This window comes from Lepidothrix coronata, unplaced genomic scaffold (assembly GCF_001604755.1).
Source record: "Lepidothrix coronata isolate B3197 unplaced genomic scaffold, Lepidothrix_coronata-1.0 Scaffold106, whole genome shotgun sequence".
NCBI lineage: Eukaryota > Metazoa > Chordata > Aves > Passeriformes > Pipridae > Lepidothrix > Lepidothrix coronata.
The window spans coordinates 1562700-1579018 of NW_016690286.1; the positions used below are offsets into that span (position 1 = coordinate 1562700).

The window sequence follows — 16319 nt, forward strand, 5'->3', positions numbered from 1 at the left end:
AATCAACTAAATCAACAATACTCTTCTGGAATTCAGAACCCCATGGTGATGCTTTCTTGAAGACAATCTCTGAGTTTCACTGATTATTGGGGACTTCAGTGCATATTAGATTCTTGTTTATTTACAAGTGCACCATTTTTTTGTAACATGAAGAAAATATGTGACTAACAAAGATACAATTTGGTGAATGATCTGGTAAGTAAAGAAGTTTTCAGACATTAAAAAGTGAGTTAAATACACATAGCTGTCTTTTTGTGTATTGTCAAAAGGAGGTGCACAGACAAATAGGCAGGCATTCCACTCCATTAGGAGGCTGAGTGTTGAGTTCTCTGACTACTCAGTTCTCTACTTCTTCATCATGTATTCAAGGGTTTTATCCACACCCTTAAAACTTCTGTTTCATGGAATGTTCTTTTTTTCACTGGCATGTAGACTGTGATCTGACTGTAGCTGTGACAAAGTGAGGCAATAACGTCTGTACTGTTCTTGCATCTTTTAGTGCAAGTGAATTGTATAAGCTTTTTCTGTAGATCATACTTCATCCCATGAAGGAATGACACCAGGTGTCAGCTGAATATCTTGTTAAGGCACAAGACGTAAAGACAAAAAAAAGGAAGTGACTGTTCAAATATGAAACATCTTTAGCTTGGAGAAATCAATCTAGTCTAATTCAGAGACATGCAAAGCTAATGTCTCAATGCTCTTCTGTTTTATTCCCAGAGCTAGATGCTATTTGAGCATTTTTTTGAAGTCTCAAACAAAAAAAAACTTCAAAAACCTTTGGTTTTCTCAGAAAGATTTCAGAGTCAGATCTCAAAATTCCTACTGCTTAAAAGATATGATACTTCTTTCTTTTGAATTGTTTTAAATTATTTTGAAACAAAACCAAACCAAAAATTAAAAAACTCTATTTTACCAAACAAATCAAATTAGGAAAAAAAGCTGACCATACCATTCAGGAAAATGAACCTAACCATTTGAGAATTCTAAAATAGAGTAAAATTTGTTGCATGGGAGGAAAGAGAATGCATTATACTTTGGAGTTCTAGGAAGGATTTGTTGATTTAAGTAGGGAATGGCTATTTACGACTTTCCTTTTACAGTGTTTTTTTACCTCCTTGGCCTAGTTCAGATGTACATCAACTTCTAAAGAAACAAGACTCTTCATATTTAGACAATTGGAACACAAACTGCCAGCAATTCAAAGCCTTTTTTTTTAATTTTACCTTTTAAGTGACCTCCTTTTAATTCACCTGGAGCTGTGTCATCTGAAGAACCAGAAACAGTATCTATTGGATGATGCTGCAAATAAAGGAGCGTACCACCTCATACTCTATGATGATCTTTGATGGTTTTTTAATTATTGAGATCTGTAAACTTTGTCTGCTCTTATCTGTGATGATTGTGTGCATTCTCAAACTGATTTGTACTTCCTGTGACTCATCCAAGTGTGTTTGGAGCCAGTTTTATTTAAAAAAAATCTTTATCATCAGAATGTTTTGTGAGAAAGTAATATCTTAATTGCAACATAAATTTTGAACAAAATATTATGTGATAGAAATTTTTGGGATTATTCTTAATTTTAAAATGTCAATCCTATTTTGATACTTCCATGGCTATTTGTATCTCATATTTCTCACAGTACAGAAATTATTCTTGAACTGGGTTTAAGCCTGGAAATGTACAATGTTTCAGTGTTTTGTCACTAATATTAATCATTTTCTTTCTCAGGTATGATAGGCAGAAGCTAACTACTAAAGAAATTCATAATTGTCAATATGTTGCTCATATGAATCCAGCTGCTGGCAGCTTCACTAGCAAACCTAGGTTCCAGGTGTGTTTTGAAGTGTCATATTATAGCAATCCTGTATTTAATACATGAAATAATTACTATTTAGTTTTTCACTACAATAGGTAGGAGATGAAAGGGAATAGGAGAAAATGCAGTGTTTGAAATTTGGTACAGATTCAAAATCTTGCTGTTCCTATAGCTAAACAGAAAGAGACACACCATATTTATTATGGTATTGAGAGTCCCCTGAATTTCTTAGCAATTGCAGTCTCATGTGGGCCTTCACCTGGCAGATGTGTCCTTGGGGCTCATAGCCAGACATGCAACTGCTTTGGAACTGCATCAAGGATGAAACTAGAATTTAAATCTTTTCTGTGATACACAAGCAGATTTACGTTCACCAGGTTGTATTGTTATTTAACACTTCCCTGACTCCTATTTGCTGTCTGATGCTGGAGAATCTTCATCTCTTTTTCCCTTTTTATTTCCAGAGACATTTTACAGTATTTGCTTCAACTTCCTTTCTTATTGACTCTAAGACTAGCTCAGTTGGTTAGAGCCTGGTGCAAATAATGCCAAGGTTAGAGCCTGGTGCAAATAATGCCAAGGTTTGGGGTTCAGTCCATGTATAGGCCACTCACTTAAGAGTCGGACTTGATGCACCTACTTTTAGTCTTTCAGTGCAGAGTGTGTGGGTACATCAATCACTACATTATTGTAGTGTTTTTTCTTGAGAACATTTTTCATGTTCTCCTTTTGGGGAATTTTTTAACTATTATTTTTCTCTCTAACTGTGTGGTAGAATGTGGAAGACCAAGTGTAGCTGCAGCCTTGGCTCATCTATTGCTATTTTTCAAATGCAGAGCAGACCCTTGTTGCGAGCCAGTGAAAGCACGGGAACTGCTGAGTAATATGCTTCCTAGGAACTCCTCAAGCTACAATAAACTGCATGCCTCTATGCACCTAGTCTTGTTTGAGGGTGCCATGCAGCATGTGTAAGCAGAATATCATCTATAAAGGGAGCAAGTAATTCATCAAGATGCTACCAATGTTTGCATGAAGTTGCTTTTTACTGTTCAGAAGTTGTTGCAGTGCAGACTCATAATGCTCTTACTGGAAGGCTTATGCAGGGCACTATGCAGCAATAGTGCTGATAAATACACTTTATTGATGATGTTATAGAAGAGTAGATTGTAGCTCAGTGTTAAAACTAACCTCCATTTTGTTTATTTAAACAGGCGTTCAGCCTTTTTTGCACTCTATAGAAATTTACACCACTTATTTTCTGAGGTTGGAAAAACAGTCTGTAAAGCTGTAGACTAAGTCTGCCTTATCTTTTAAGTAGTTAATGATGTAACAGGTCTTTATAAGAAAACCAATATTTACCTTTTGTTTCCAGGAAAGGGAAAATGCTTTTAAAATGAGATTAATTCAAAACAAGGACAAGTAATACCTTAAGCATATACTAACCTACGCCCCTGCATGGCAGACTTGAAGTTGCTTTGCTGCCCAGCCTTGTATTTTTTTAAATGTAAACCAAGCAAGACTTCTAAGTGTCATCACAGATTTATTTTATTTATCTGTAGCTTTTTTTCATAGGTAGGTTGACCTTATCTCAGTTTAATGTAATTTGTTTTTCTTATGTCAGGATATATCTTAGTACCCATTATGGCCCAAAATCTCAGCTTCTGTTTCTGAAATCTGATTAACTGCATTTGCTTTGTTTTCCTTCATGGAAAAAAACCAGCCAGTTTTCAGAAGACAAAGTGAAGATTTTACCGAGTAAGTGAGGCGCAGAGTTCATTGTTGCTCCTTGTCATTATTTGTAATCTTTCTTGAACATATGCAGTCATTCTAGTCATGCGTAATATCAGTGATTTTCAGAAAGAGACAGAGGCCCATGCTGGCAGAGATTAGTTTTGTTAAAGCAGTTTCTATTATTTGCAGTGTCAAATGGTTTAACACACAAACTTTTCTTCTCATTGAGTTGGACTAGGATTTCAGTGTCATCGTTTTTCACTTTGCACATAATCAGGCAGGAGCTATGTAAGAGAAGACACTCTTGACTAAGCATTCTATTGTAGAAGTTTCTCTCCAAGAGGATTAAAGAAACGCTTAAATTACAAAGATAATCATATGGATCTTTCATAGGGACTGTAGATTTTGTTAGGCTGATTTAGAGGTTGATGTGATAATCATCAGAATTGCAGACAGAAGCCTTCTCAGGTATCACTAGTTTTGCTTGAAAATGGTGGTAAGCCATTATCTTCTCTCTGAAGTCTAGTGACCGAGAGTAGTATCTGTTTGCCAAATAAAGTGGCAGGGTGTCTTAGCCGTACAATTTGGCAGTCCTGGAAAAGTGATTGTGAAATTTAAACCTGTAAATTTTTTCTGCACCTTTTATGGGGGTTTTTTTATGGATCCATTGTGAAATCATGAATAAGGCTGATAAAGTTCTACAGTGAAGTCAAAGAGAATTGGCTTCCAGTAATGTTTTGGTTGAACACGTTTCTACCTCTTTATTAGATGCAACCAGATTAGACACATTATCCCTTTTATTTAAGAAGGTTTTTTCAGGGGTTACTTTTTTCAGTGGCATGAGATACAGAGAATGAAGGGGATGCTTTTTGGTTTGTTTTATTTATACATGAAAATAAATTAAGCATGAAGTCCAACTTGCTGCCTCTAAGATCTAATCTGCTGAATTAGACTTTCATGCCTCAGAATCTGTATCTAATTTTAAAAAAATAAAAATTTGTTAATATTTTTAGATGCTTTTATGAATTATTAAAATATCAATTGCAGGAGAATTCTTTTAATGTCTAAAATATAGGTTTTTAGGGGAAGAATTACCTCAATACACACATTTAAAAATTTTAGAAATTAAGTCTTGTCTGATTTGGGGGAAAATTCTTATCTGGCCTCATTCATCCTATAGTATTCCATGATCAGCAAATAAAAACATTCTTTAAATAGTCTGGACTAGATATTCCAAAAGTAAATTGAAGTTTGATGCAAATTTTTCGTTAGGTGATTTCTTGTCCTTCAGCCTTTGTGGTGCAAACTGCCAGACATGAAATTCTCATGTGCTTCTAGAGTCCAGCCAACCTCCCTTCAAATTAACTAGGTCTCTGTTCTGAGTCCAGTCAGGGCCCATCAGGATCTTGGGGTGGTGCTTTGAAGCAACTCAGTGTAAAGAACAAGCAATCAGACAGCTCTGGTCACTGTAGAGGTTAGTGCAGACCTTCAATATTTGACAAAGGAAAAGAACTTTTCTTTCCTCTTACTCAAATATTGGAAAGAAATAAAATACTGGCATGAAGGTAATGTACCTTTAAGTGTCGGGAGAACATTACCTCAAAAATAGACAAAAAAAAAGAATGAAAAAAAGAAAAAAGCAAGTGTGATGCAATAAAAAGAAACTTAGAAACTTGACTAAGGATGTTGTTGAAGTCTACATTACTTTATTGGTGTTCTGTCTTCAGGTGCCAAATCACTCATTTCCTTGAATTCCCTAGGGGTTGTGCACTTCTGATTGGAGTAGGTGGTAAACTGAGCTTGTCAAGGCTGGCAGCATACATCTGCTCCCTAGAGCTTTTCCAAATCACACAGAAGAAAGATTACGGGATGCAGGACCTCAGGGTAAACTGATAGATATTATTTAAACCTTTTGAGTTCACTGCTTCAAGAATGTGTTTTGTTGTTGCACAGGCTTGATAAAATCACAGGTGAAACAGTAGAATTTACAGTAACAACCCCTTTGGTTTCCAGCTGGACCTCTTGTTTTCTTTATTTTTGAAAAATGAGTGGGCAAAATGTATTTTAATGTCTGTTTAAACGCTTCACAGAATTTTGGTAGTTTCTCCACTTTTTCCAAGGTGGCTGCTTCACAGGTTACAAAGATGTGGTTGGAGTTCTGGTAGTTAGCAGTTTGTTACAAATTTTTGCGCATCATTGAGCCCTTATTGATTTAGGGGTATAAAATTGAAGTGGGTGAACACAAGAAGAAATGTTCTCCTTATCGTATGTTGTCATTTAGTCACTTAAACTGTCCATATGCAAAGGCAAGGACTGTGGTTGAGTGAAGTGCTCTTATCAGGCTTACTGTCTACCTGTGCCCTATCTGTGTGAGCAAACAGCGAAGAAAGGAACATTTTCTTCCTCTTTACTCCGTGTGGACAACAAACAATAGTTCCGAATCTCAGACTTGGCCAAATAACAATCCAATTATGGTCAGATTTGGTGGATGGCTGTCCCCAAAAAGCCCTTCTGTTAGCCTTGGGCCATGGCCAAACCACCACAGTGTGTGTAGACCAAGGCTTTTTAAGCCTTTGGCTTTCAGAGGGAGGTACATGCTGTTCTGCTTTGAAAAATGCTGTGTGTTTTTTAGTGTCCTCATGGTGTTTAACTTCTTGTGCCCTCCTTCCCTCATCAAATGAGGTGCAGTGTAAGATGTGGGCTTAAGTGGTCATTTCCCCCATGCTGTTTCCAAGCAGGGAAACTTCTAAGCCTCTGTTAACAAGCCTGAGGATTTGCTTTGCTAGGTTGTGTGGCAGCTTGTTCATAACAGCCAGCATTAACCTTATCCTGTATTTCAAATGTGACTGCACTCAAATGCAACTGATGTGGGTTGTTTTCTTTCTGGAAACCCAAGCCAAAAAGCATTCCATATTTGTACCACTATTAGCACAATGGTCCCAACCATGTCTCCATCTGGGCCGTAGCCAAAGTAATAGTGCACCAGAGCACACCTCAGTTTTATTGGTTTGGGGTTTTTTTCACATGGGAAAACCTTCCTAAATAAATTCACTAAAGAAAAAAAAAAGTTTTCAGAAACAACAGAATTTAAAATTAATCTGGATCTTCAATGCAATTCCCAGACATTATTGTTATAGTCATGTCTGTTCTTGATGGGGACTTTCATGGCTGCAATATCTCTTTCTGTTACATTGATGAGAGGATTTCTTTGATCTTAACCACTTGGTCATGTCAAAATGTCCGTGTTTGATATGGAAGAAAAACACAAACTGCATCTCCCTTTGGATATTATGTAGCAAATTAGTGACATGTAAATAAAGCGTGAAAAGTAAAGAGAGGTCAGCAGTGTGCTGCCATCTGCTAACATGCATTCCACACTTTTCCTGTATCAACATTGTAACAGATTATGAGTGATTGCCTCCTTTCCTTACAGGTAGATCTTGCCAGTTTGTACATCAAGACTGGTGCCAAGAACATGCCAACAGTGTTTTTGCTGACAGATGCCCAAGTTCCAGATGAACGCTTTTTTGTGCTGATTAATGACTTGTTGGCATCAGGTGATTAAACCAACACATTTCTTGAAAGATCTTTTCCAATGACAAATGATCTGTGTTTTCATTGAACTTTAAAGAGATTATTTCTCTCTCAGGTATTTGTAGGGAGAGCTTTTAGAGAGGCCAAGTCAACCCATACAACTTGAGCATTGAATCTAACTTGCTTAAGAAAGAATTGCCCACTGAGAAGACAAATTGCTGAAGCTAATCATGCCTAAGTACATTGGTTTGGGGGGAAATGGAAATCTCTTTTTGACTTTATGCTATGTTTACTTTGGTGTGATTTCACTAAGTTCAAGCACTGTCTTCATGACTGCACAAGTGTAACATGCAGCAATGCAGTTTTGCCCGTGTTTTGAAGATTAGAGAAACTGGATTCTGAATGTGGGGATCTAGGGATAGAATGAAAGAAAAAATGAGAATAGTATTCAGCACAGTTGGAGTGCATCTTGAAAGATTTTTTAAAAAGTTACTATTTACTTTTGCAACCAGACTTATAAACAATTCACTGACAGCCTGAAAAAAAGGAACCACTATTCTGAGGCATACATAATTTATGAGTGAACTTCCTATCAGGGCAAATACTTTTATCATTTCAAAAAAATGTCATTTCCTTTCCCTTAAAGAAATAGAAAAACTTCTTTTTAGACAAAAAGGTATAGGGAACAGGAGAAGACTCTTTTGTGACTGGATCTATCTGGTACCAGCATAGTTCTAGTTATGTGCTTAAACCCCATCGGGCTAAATACCATGTAGATTATTTGTCACGTGTTGTGTAAGGCTTCTTTTACCTACTCCTTTGTCTTTTCACAGGAGAGCTTCCAGATCTGTTCAGTGATGAAGGCTTGAAGGTCATAGTTGCAGGAGTTAGAAAAAGTCTGAGCCCTGCGTCTGATGGACACCAGAGAGCACTGCTGGAGGTTCGTCTTGAATAGTGGCTGCAGTTGAAAGTAAGGCATATTTCAGGGGCAAGAAACAGTCATGAACTGATCAAAATAGCAACATACTTCAGTTATCTCACAACCCAGCATATGGTGGCATACTTCTCTTGAAAGCTTGCTCACTGACGTGTGGCACTGAATTTGCCTCTCTCATGTTACCCCTGTAATTTGCCTCCCTGTGAGTTTTACTCCTAGATCTGGGCATTGACATCCTGCCTTTCATAGGAAAGTCACATAGCTACTCTGTGTCTCAGTTTCATGGTCTTATGTCTTGAACACAATGATGCACTTCAGAGAGAAGTGAGGTGCTGATGAGGAGTTAGTGCTGCTGTTAACACAATTATAAATATGTTCCCTAATTACACATGCAGTAATTCTGTATGTGTAGTCAACTCTTAAACATTTGCACAAATAATTGAAATTTCACAGAAAATGTTAATTTGTTCTACTTTTTCTACACCACTTAAAACTGGGAAAATAAAAATACCCATGTAGCTTTTAAACCTGTAGTTTTCAGGTTTAAAACTGTTTAGTGATTCACATTAATATGATACCACAATAGCAACAAGTGTCTCTCCTAAGCTCTGTTTAAGAGACAATGTTGTTGAGGAAGACTGTAATTCTGTCCTGAAAGTAGAAGTGGGAAAAACTGGTTTTGGAGTGGCATCTTTAGGAACTTTCAGTTTATGTAGGCTTCCATTTCACACATCATCTGAAACATCTGTGTAGCTTATAAGAAAATGAGAAGTCTAAAAACCATTAACCATCTAAAAAGAGAATGATTTGAAAGGAATATATGCCCCATACTTTGTGCATTAGTATGATCTATTTGATTTGGGATGAGAAGAGCCTTCCCATAGTAGATTATTCTACAGTGGTCTTCTGTGCAGGCTTTTTTCTTCATTTTCTGAAATGTTTAACCATGACTGATCTAAAGACCATTCTGATTTGATTATGAGTTTTTTATCAAGTTCTTACACTTGGATTATGAGTTTTGTATCAAGTTCTTACACTTTATAACATACCACTTTCTCTTTTTCCCCCCTCATCTATTCTTTTTCCAATTCTGCTTTAGTTTTGCTGATGTTCTCTCCTGTCTCTAACTCTACTGCCATTACTTCTGTCCCTCCACAAATTTATTCTGTAAGTTAAAGGTTGGTGGAGACCTGTATGGAATCTAGTGTAACATATTCTGTATTGTTTTCACTCTTACAGACTTAAATAACATGGTCAGTAGTGGTGCTTACCTTCTACATATCTCTTTCTGAAAGTGCTATTTGTCTCTGTTTCATGGCTATTGTGTTTGTGTATGTTTTTTTAAGAAAGGACAGAGGAAAAATTGTTTCTAATATCTCTCTCAATTTTCTCTTTTCACATTTTTTCCTTTTTTGTTTTTCTTGTTCCTACAGTCATTTCTTCATTTATTTTCCTTTTCTTTTTTCATTTTAAGGGCCTTTTGAAAGGCAGCTTTCAAACGCCTTTTACCTTGCAACCATTTCATCAGTCCCCCACTGTGCAAATTAGCACTACTGGAGGCAAGAACAGGAGATATCTATTCATGTTGCAGAGAAGGAAAGTAGAGATATTGTAGTACTGAAGGAGACATAAATTTTATGAGTTAACACACTGGCTAATACCTATATGAACTTTTAGTTAGTGCTGAGTGACCTATCACCTCTTCCTTTTCCTATATTTGAGGAATAAAAGACTAATATAATGTGAAAGAGAGCAGAAGGGACAATTTAGACCGTTTTATAATGTTAAAGCTCAGTGAAGTGATATAGTCTCATTTTTCAATTGTATTTTAGAAAAATACATGATTCCTACATGAAGCCACAATTCCCTTGTGCCCACTTACAGTCTTACTGCAGTTCTGTTTATGGTGAGGAATCTGTCACTCAGGAACCAATACTACCCAGTGCTATTCTTTGAATCACCATAGCTCTTTTGGTTTGTGTTGATTTTGTTTTGACTGTTTTCAATCTGGACTTTGCAATCCATTCTGCTGCTAATGTGCTGAGAACATGTCATGTACGTAGGTGCAAATTTAAATTGAAAGTATGTCAGGTGAAGACAGTGGCTTGCACTTTTATAAAATATGGGTCCACAACTGAAGGGTACGTGAGGACATACATACACCTGAGAATTTCAAAAACTTTCATGATAAATCATGAAATAAATGATGAAGGAAGAATGCTGCTCAAGAAAAGAAATTTGATGGTCAAACACTGTAAAAGTTAATGTGCTGACAGTGCTAAGGCACACATAAGATAAGAGGTTTCAAAGGCTCAGTAGTTTACTGGAGCTCCAGAAGTTTTTCAATATCTCAAATCTCTATGCAGTAATCACTCTTAAATACTCTGCACGTTACCAAAATTTCTTGAAAAAGTAAGGGCCAGAAGAAGCAATTATTTCATGAAACCATAGATATGAGATCAGTCAGTCATGCTGTCTCTTGAGATCCATCTGATTTTATTTCATTCTTTTGGTCATGGTAACCTTTCAACTTTTCCCCAGAAATGTGAACATCATGGCTAAATGCCTTGCAGCCCTCATGCCCTACATAAACATGCTCTCAAGTGTACTCTTTCCAGCAAGCATACTCTTTGTGTCATTTCATATTTGCATGTTTTTAAAGTTCTCATCTCAGTTTCCTCAGTGCTCTTAAACATTACTGTATATTCTAAAGCCAGACATGTTAATTTGGGGATTTTTTTAAACTGAATCTCTGTTATTCAGTCTGAGTGCAGCCAGTTTTCTTCATGAGCTGCTGGTCTACTACAAAAACTTGCTCCTCCTTCCTTGAACAAGTTTCTTCATTGTGTATTTTCCTCATGTTTCAAAGTTTGCAGTCCCTCAGTGACTGTTGTGAAGTCCCAGCATTAAGAACTAAATTTGCTAGTTTCAGGGGAAGGCCATTTCTCCAGTTTCCTTCCAACTTGGCATGACTGCTTTAGTCATCACATCTTTGTAATGGTCTTCTCTTTCTGTAGTCCTGTCAGGCTTTAGCTGGCTCCCCATTTTCTATGGCATTTAGCAGTACAGTAGTTTCATGCTTTAGTCCAAATTAATGTCAAACATAGGCAGAGTGGGTGTCCTGCATTGCCACAGGCAATCTTGTCCATATTTTTACTATTACTTTTCTTTTAAATTATTGTCTTTCATTTCCACATCCTCTTTTATTAGGACACATTAGCCTTTTCCTTGCAGTCTGCTTGACCACTGATAGAACATCTATTTTTATCTGTGAATCTGAGAGGAACTTGTGAAGGCACATCAGAGCTCAGCTTTTGGCCAGCTCTCATGGTTTTTTCTTTTGAGGGCATAAATACACATGTCTATCATCTTGACTGCTTTAATCCCAGACAAAAAGAACTATGTTTTTAGGGTTTCTGATTCTGTGTTAAACTAATAGTGACCCCAGATTTGTTTTCATTTTTAGGGTTGTTTTTGTTTGTTTGTTTGTTTGTTTGGGTTTCGTTTTTTTTTTCATTTTGTTTAATTCAGTGGAGAGTAACTATCGAAGATTTTCTGCAGCACATAAAACATCTGTTTCTGCAGTTGGCAGGCTCTTACAGTAAGAGTTCCTGTTTCTCTATGAAAACCTCCAGGCTTTTCTATTTGGATATCAGCCATCTCTTCTTGAGTACTCAGAGAGCTGACTTTCAAGGGTACATTTGTATTAGTAAATTTAGGAAGGGCATTTTGTGGTCCTGAGGACTAGTAGCATGACATGGCTGGCATCCATATGGCTTAGCTTTTCCCGTGCTGTGCTTGCAAAATGATGGTAGTGGCATAGAGCTGGTCAGGACTGATTCCTGGTCTGTAAAGCTCCCCACTCCTGCTGCAGCACTGCTTAGTTTCATATGGGAAAACCATGCAAGTGAGCGCACTAACACTTAAATGGGATGGGCCCCATCAGAGCAGTGGTCAAGCATTTGCCAAGGCGCTCTTTAGTTGTCTGTCTTGCTCTGTTTGAAGCACTTAATAAGCCTAGAGACCTCGCATATCTGAGATAAGCAGGAGGAGGTTGAGCCAAAAAATACAGTGTAAGAGACCCATCTGTAGTGAGAGTGACATGTGAGTGTGAAGCTCAAACGGGACACCTGAGAAAATAGGGGGTTTGTGTTCTTAGGAGTGGTGAATGCTACGTGGAAGTTGATATTAATTTCACATGATAACAGTTCTTTCTTCCACAATGATTGTCTTCATTACTCAGTTATGTGAATTTAAATCTAAAAAATTTCAGATGAAAGATTCTTGCATAATCCCTCTCAATCCACATTTCTTTCAAAGAAAACAATGAGTCTATCTTGGAGAAAGTTTTCCATTACTATATGAAATACCTTCTCTGCAGTATTTATATCCCAGTTGTCTTGCAAGACACTCTCCATTTCTTACAAGGAGAATTTCCTATTAATTTTTTTTCTCCTCTGTCCAATTAAACAGTAATGTATGGCCTGGACAGAAGATAAATGTTTTTAAAATAAGGCCTTCCTGCTTATGCAGAAATTGTTCAAAATGTAACTGGTAGTACTTACTCAAATTTTGTCGTAGCTCTCTTACTATCAGACCACACGGAATCTTCATCATTCTGCGTGCAAAGCAAGCAGTGCACAAGGTCCTTTATAGTATAGGGAATTCATTGGGGGGAATGCAGATGAACCCCAAAGACATGCCATATCAAGTCTATGCCTGATGTGAATTTACCAAGCTTCACTAAAGCTAAAGGAGAAAGAAAAGTTATGCTGTGGTGAGGTTAGTCTTTTTACGACTAACTTTTGAAGTGTATTCTGTACCCTATATTTTTGTTGTGCATAAAAAAATAATTAACAAAGAGATAGTTATCTAATCAGGGTGTTACATTATATCTAGGCCTGTGCTGAAATTTCCTGCCTAACAATACAGTATAGTAAAAATCTCTCAGTTGTAACTTTGTGTTTTCAGGAAAAGTAATGGAAATTATAAATTGTGTGTTTCAGTTTGAGCTCTAGGACTAACTATTCCAAGAAGTAATTTTCCACATATGAGCAATGTGAGCAGTGTAGGAGGGTGTAGAAGACGAAACTTCAAGCAAGACTGTGTATGGTTTCACCTTTGGAAGTGTGATAGATTCAGTTTGGCACCACTGCTATAGCAAGGGCACTTGTAGGAAGCACGTCAAAGCAGAGACAGATATCTCCAGGCTCTCCATTACTGCTGCTACCAGAGCAGAGAGGGCCTGCAGATCTTAGAAAGTGGCTACTAGTGGAATAGAAGAAGAGAAAATTAAGTGCCCTAGGCTTCAACGTTGCTTACCATGAGTCTTGGTGTTACAACTGAACATAGATTTTTTTCAGAAAATGAGGTGACATGAGGAAGAAACGGTGTCTAACTGAAACATACATGGTGTAACGAAGAAACAAATTCAGAAAAGTGTTCAAGGTCTTTGAGAATCGGGAAACAGACCTAGCAGATTCTTTCTGTACGTTTCTTCTTTTTCTCTGATTCAGAGTTTTGGAGTAGAGAACATTTATTCTTGTATCTTTTGACTGTTTCTTCTGTGTTGCCCTTCTTTCTCATTGGCGTGATAAAATTTTGCAGTAAATTCCAAGATCTTTCTGTGTCTTTATACAATTTTAGTGTAATTTTCACCACTTGGCTAGGATTCTATGTGGATATTTCTGCCATTTGCCTCTTCATGCTGAGGACATTCAAAGTAGGTGATGTTTTCTTATGTACCTTAAACCAATTTGCAGATTAGCCTGTCTTTGTAACACACCTGAACAACTGGACTCCGCTGTATTTTTGCATGGATGTCTACATTTCTGCCTAAGTTCTTGAATATGGAGGAGAAAGGACAAACCCTGTGGTTCAGCATAAAATCCAAGCTTTACAATATGTATAATTGTCCTAGCAAATGGTTTTTCTTCAAGAGATGTTCCTGAATAATGGTAAAGATTTTTTTGGTTTGACTTGGTTCTACAATCTAGCTTGTTTGCATAAATTCCTGTCCTGTGTTTTCCACTGCAGAGATGTATTTTTAGAAACTATGAGATAGTGGCAGTTCTTTTCCTTTTTCCATGTAATCTTCCAGATACCATTGAACTCTATTATTATCTATTCATCGCTTTACTCTCTGACTGCTTTAAAACCCAGTGAAGTATTGCCCTGGGTCAACCTCTTCCTTTCTTCACTCCTTTTTTGATTCTTTTCTTTCAACATTCTGTTCTTCTTCCTTTTTTATCCAGTTTTCTCTTAATAGGTATGTCAGTTCCCAATCAGTCCAGAAGAAAAATAAACTTGTCCCTTTTCTGGCATGCCTGACTGGGGTCTGTCTGGGCTCTTGTGGCTGTTGGACAAGTTATAAACTCTTCTGAAACCATCTGGATGTTTTCTACTGGAATTAACAATGTAAGTGCCATATGGTTTGAGAAGCCCTGTACAATAAAAATAGCTCCTTTACTAAGAAGTGTGTAGGACTCCAGTCCTATCTTAACAGCTTGATGTCTTTTTGCTAATGAATGAAGAGCAGATACAATGGCCAAAGCATGTGCTAACTGTAGTAAGTAGGTCCTCAGATACAACTGAGGACTACAATAACCCTTCCTTCCCAAATGTGAGTTTCTTTGGGTAGGCTTGGTGATATTAAGAGCCAATCACAGTTTTATTTTCCTTTGAATATTTTAGCCTACCCTTTTTGGACATCTCTTTCCACTTTTGTAAAGACTTGTCCCTAAAAATTCCCATGCAAACTAAAATCCAGATCTCCTTTTCTTCCTGCTCTTTTAGAGGGGTTGCACTGTGTATTGAAGTGTCAGGAAGAGGCTTGAATAGATTTAGAAACTCAAGAAGTGGGTTTCTGTCACCATGACCAGCTGAATGTGCACCTTCTGGCTGTCTGCAGGCCAGCCATTCCTATGCCTGCATTATCATCTATTGCTATCAAACTGAATAACGGATGCCAACATGGATAGAAGGGAAGGAAACTGCAAGTGTGCTATGTTTGTACAATGGAACAGGAGCAAAACCTATTTGCCAAGGTCACTGACGAAGTTTATTAGCTCCAAATTTGGTTTGGAGCTTTAGCTGTTTAGCGGCTGTTGCTGGCCTATGGTTAATTGTATACCTCTCTTTGAGGGCCTGCGATTCTTTCCTCTCCCTTTTTCCTCCCTCCTCTCTGCAGATTGTTCTGTGTTTCTTTCCAGCCAGTGCCGCCCTATGAGCATGAGCTCGGAAGTTCCCAGCCATGGTTAAGCGCCCTGCTATTGACTGGTTTCAGGAGTGGCCACGGGAGGCCCTTTGCTCTGGCAGCAGGAGGTTCATTGAGGAAGCTGAGGGGGTCGAGGTACAGAGTTTCAAGCTCATCGGTTTTCTAAGAAAGAACGGAGATCATTGAAAGATCAATAACTGAATAAGCTGGAAAAAAACAATGCTCTTTTTACTCCTTCTTGCATATTTATTGCCTTTGGTGTTGTTCAAGCTCACCCCTGCTAAAAGCTGAATTTTTATGGTATGCCACTGCCTGCTTCCTTCAGCAGAGTTTAGAGAGCTGTCTAGCACAGGCAGAGAAGTAAGGGAAAAAGAGGCATATAATTGGTCTTTGCAGAAGACTGTCTTTGCAGAATCCTTCAATTCTAGGCAATTTAGCATCTTACAGATACAGAATTTATTTAACCCTTTCCAATGGAGTTAAATATATTCAGTAGTGCTGTAGCATGTGAGGTTGAAATACTGCAGTGCACAGTCCAGGGGAACTAAAGAAGAGTTTTCCCTCTATTCAGCCATTAGACAGGTGAAAGTTTCCCCTGTAAGGGCAATCCATGGCACCACATGGCAAATGCATTTAGAGTTTTAATATCTAGACAATTATTCTCCCTTTGTTCCTGATTGACATACTCCTGATAGTCACTTGTTTGTTTTCAGAAAAACAAAACAAAACCCCGCATATGTTAGTGAGTTTCCTTATGGGGAAAAGGAATATACTCATATTATTCTAAGAATTTTACTAAGCTGCCTCTGTTGTCCCTTCCAGTGTGGGACAACACTGTCGTGATGGCAGTGAGACTGGTGGAGTTATTCACGTAGATCTAGAAAAGATTTAATTTCTTTCAGTGACTGCAATTGCGGTAGTTTCATTGTTATATTCGAGACTGTTTATTTGTCTAAGGGATTTTTAATCATAGTAGGCCAGGGATTTCAGGAATGCCCAAGGAAGAGCCGTCTGGTTTTAGTTGAGGGTGACACCAGGCAAATACCTGCATTGACAACATTTATTTTCTGTTCAGACCCATA

General features: G+C 37.6%; 1 protein-coding gene across 1 annotated transcript in view; it reads left to right on the forward strand.

The window, feature by feature from the left end:
• DNAH11 (dynein axonemal heavy chain 11) overlaps positions 1-16319 on the forward strand; it is a 105957-nt gene that overhangs the window by 33510 nt on the left and 56128 nt on the right. The window contains 7 exon segments of the mRNA XM_017823834.1: positions 2595-2787; positions 5278-5434; positions 6984-7107; positions 7918-7975; positions 7977-8038; positions 13273-13292; positions 15211-15372. Coding sequence (XP_017679323.1) covers positions 2595-2787; positions 5278-5434; positions 6984-7107; positions 7918-7975; positions 7977-8038; positions 13273-13292; positions 15211-15372 — 776 coding nt within the window.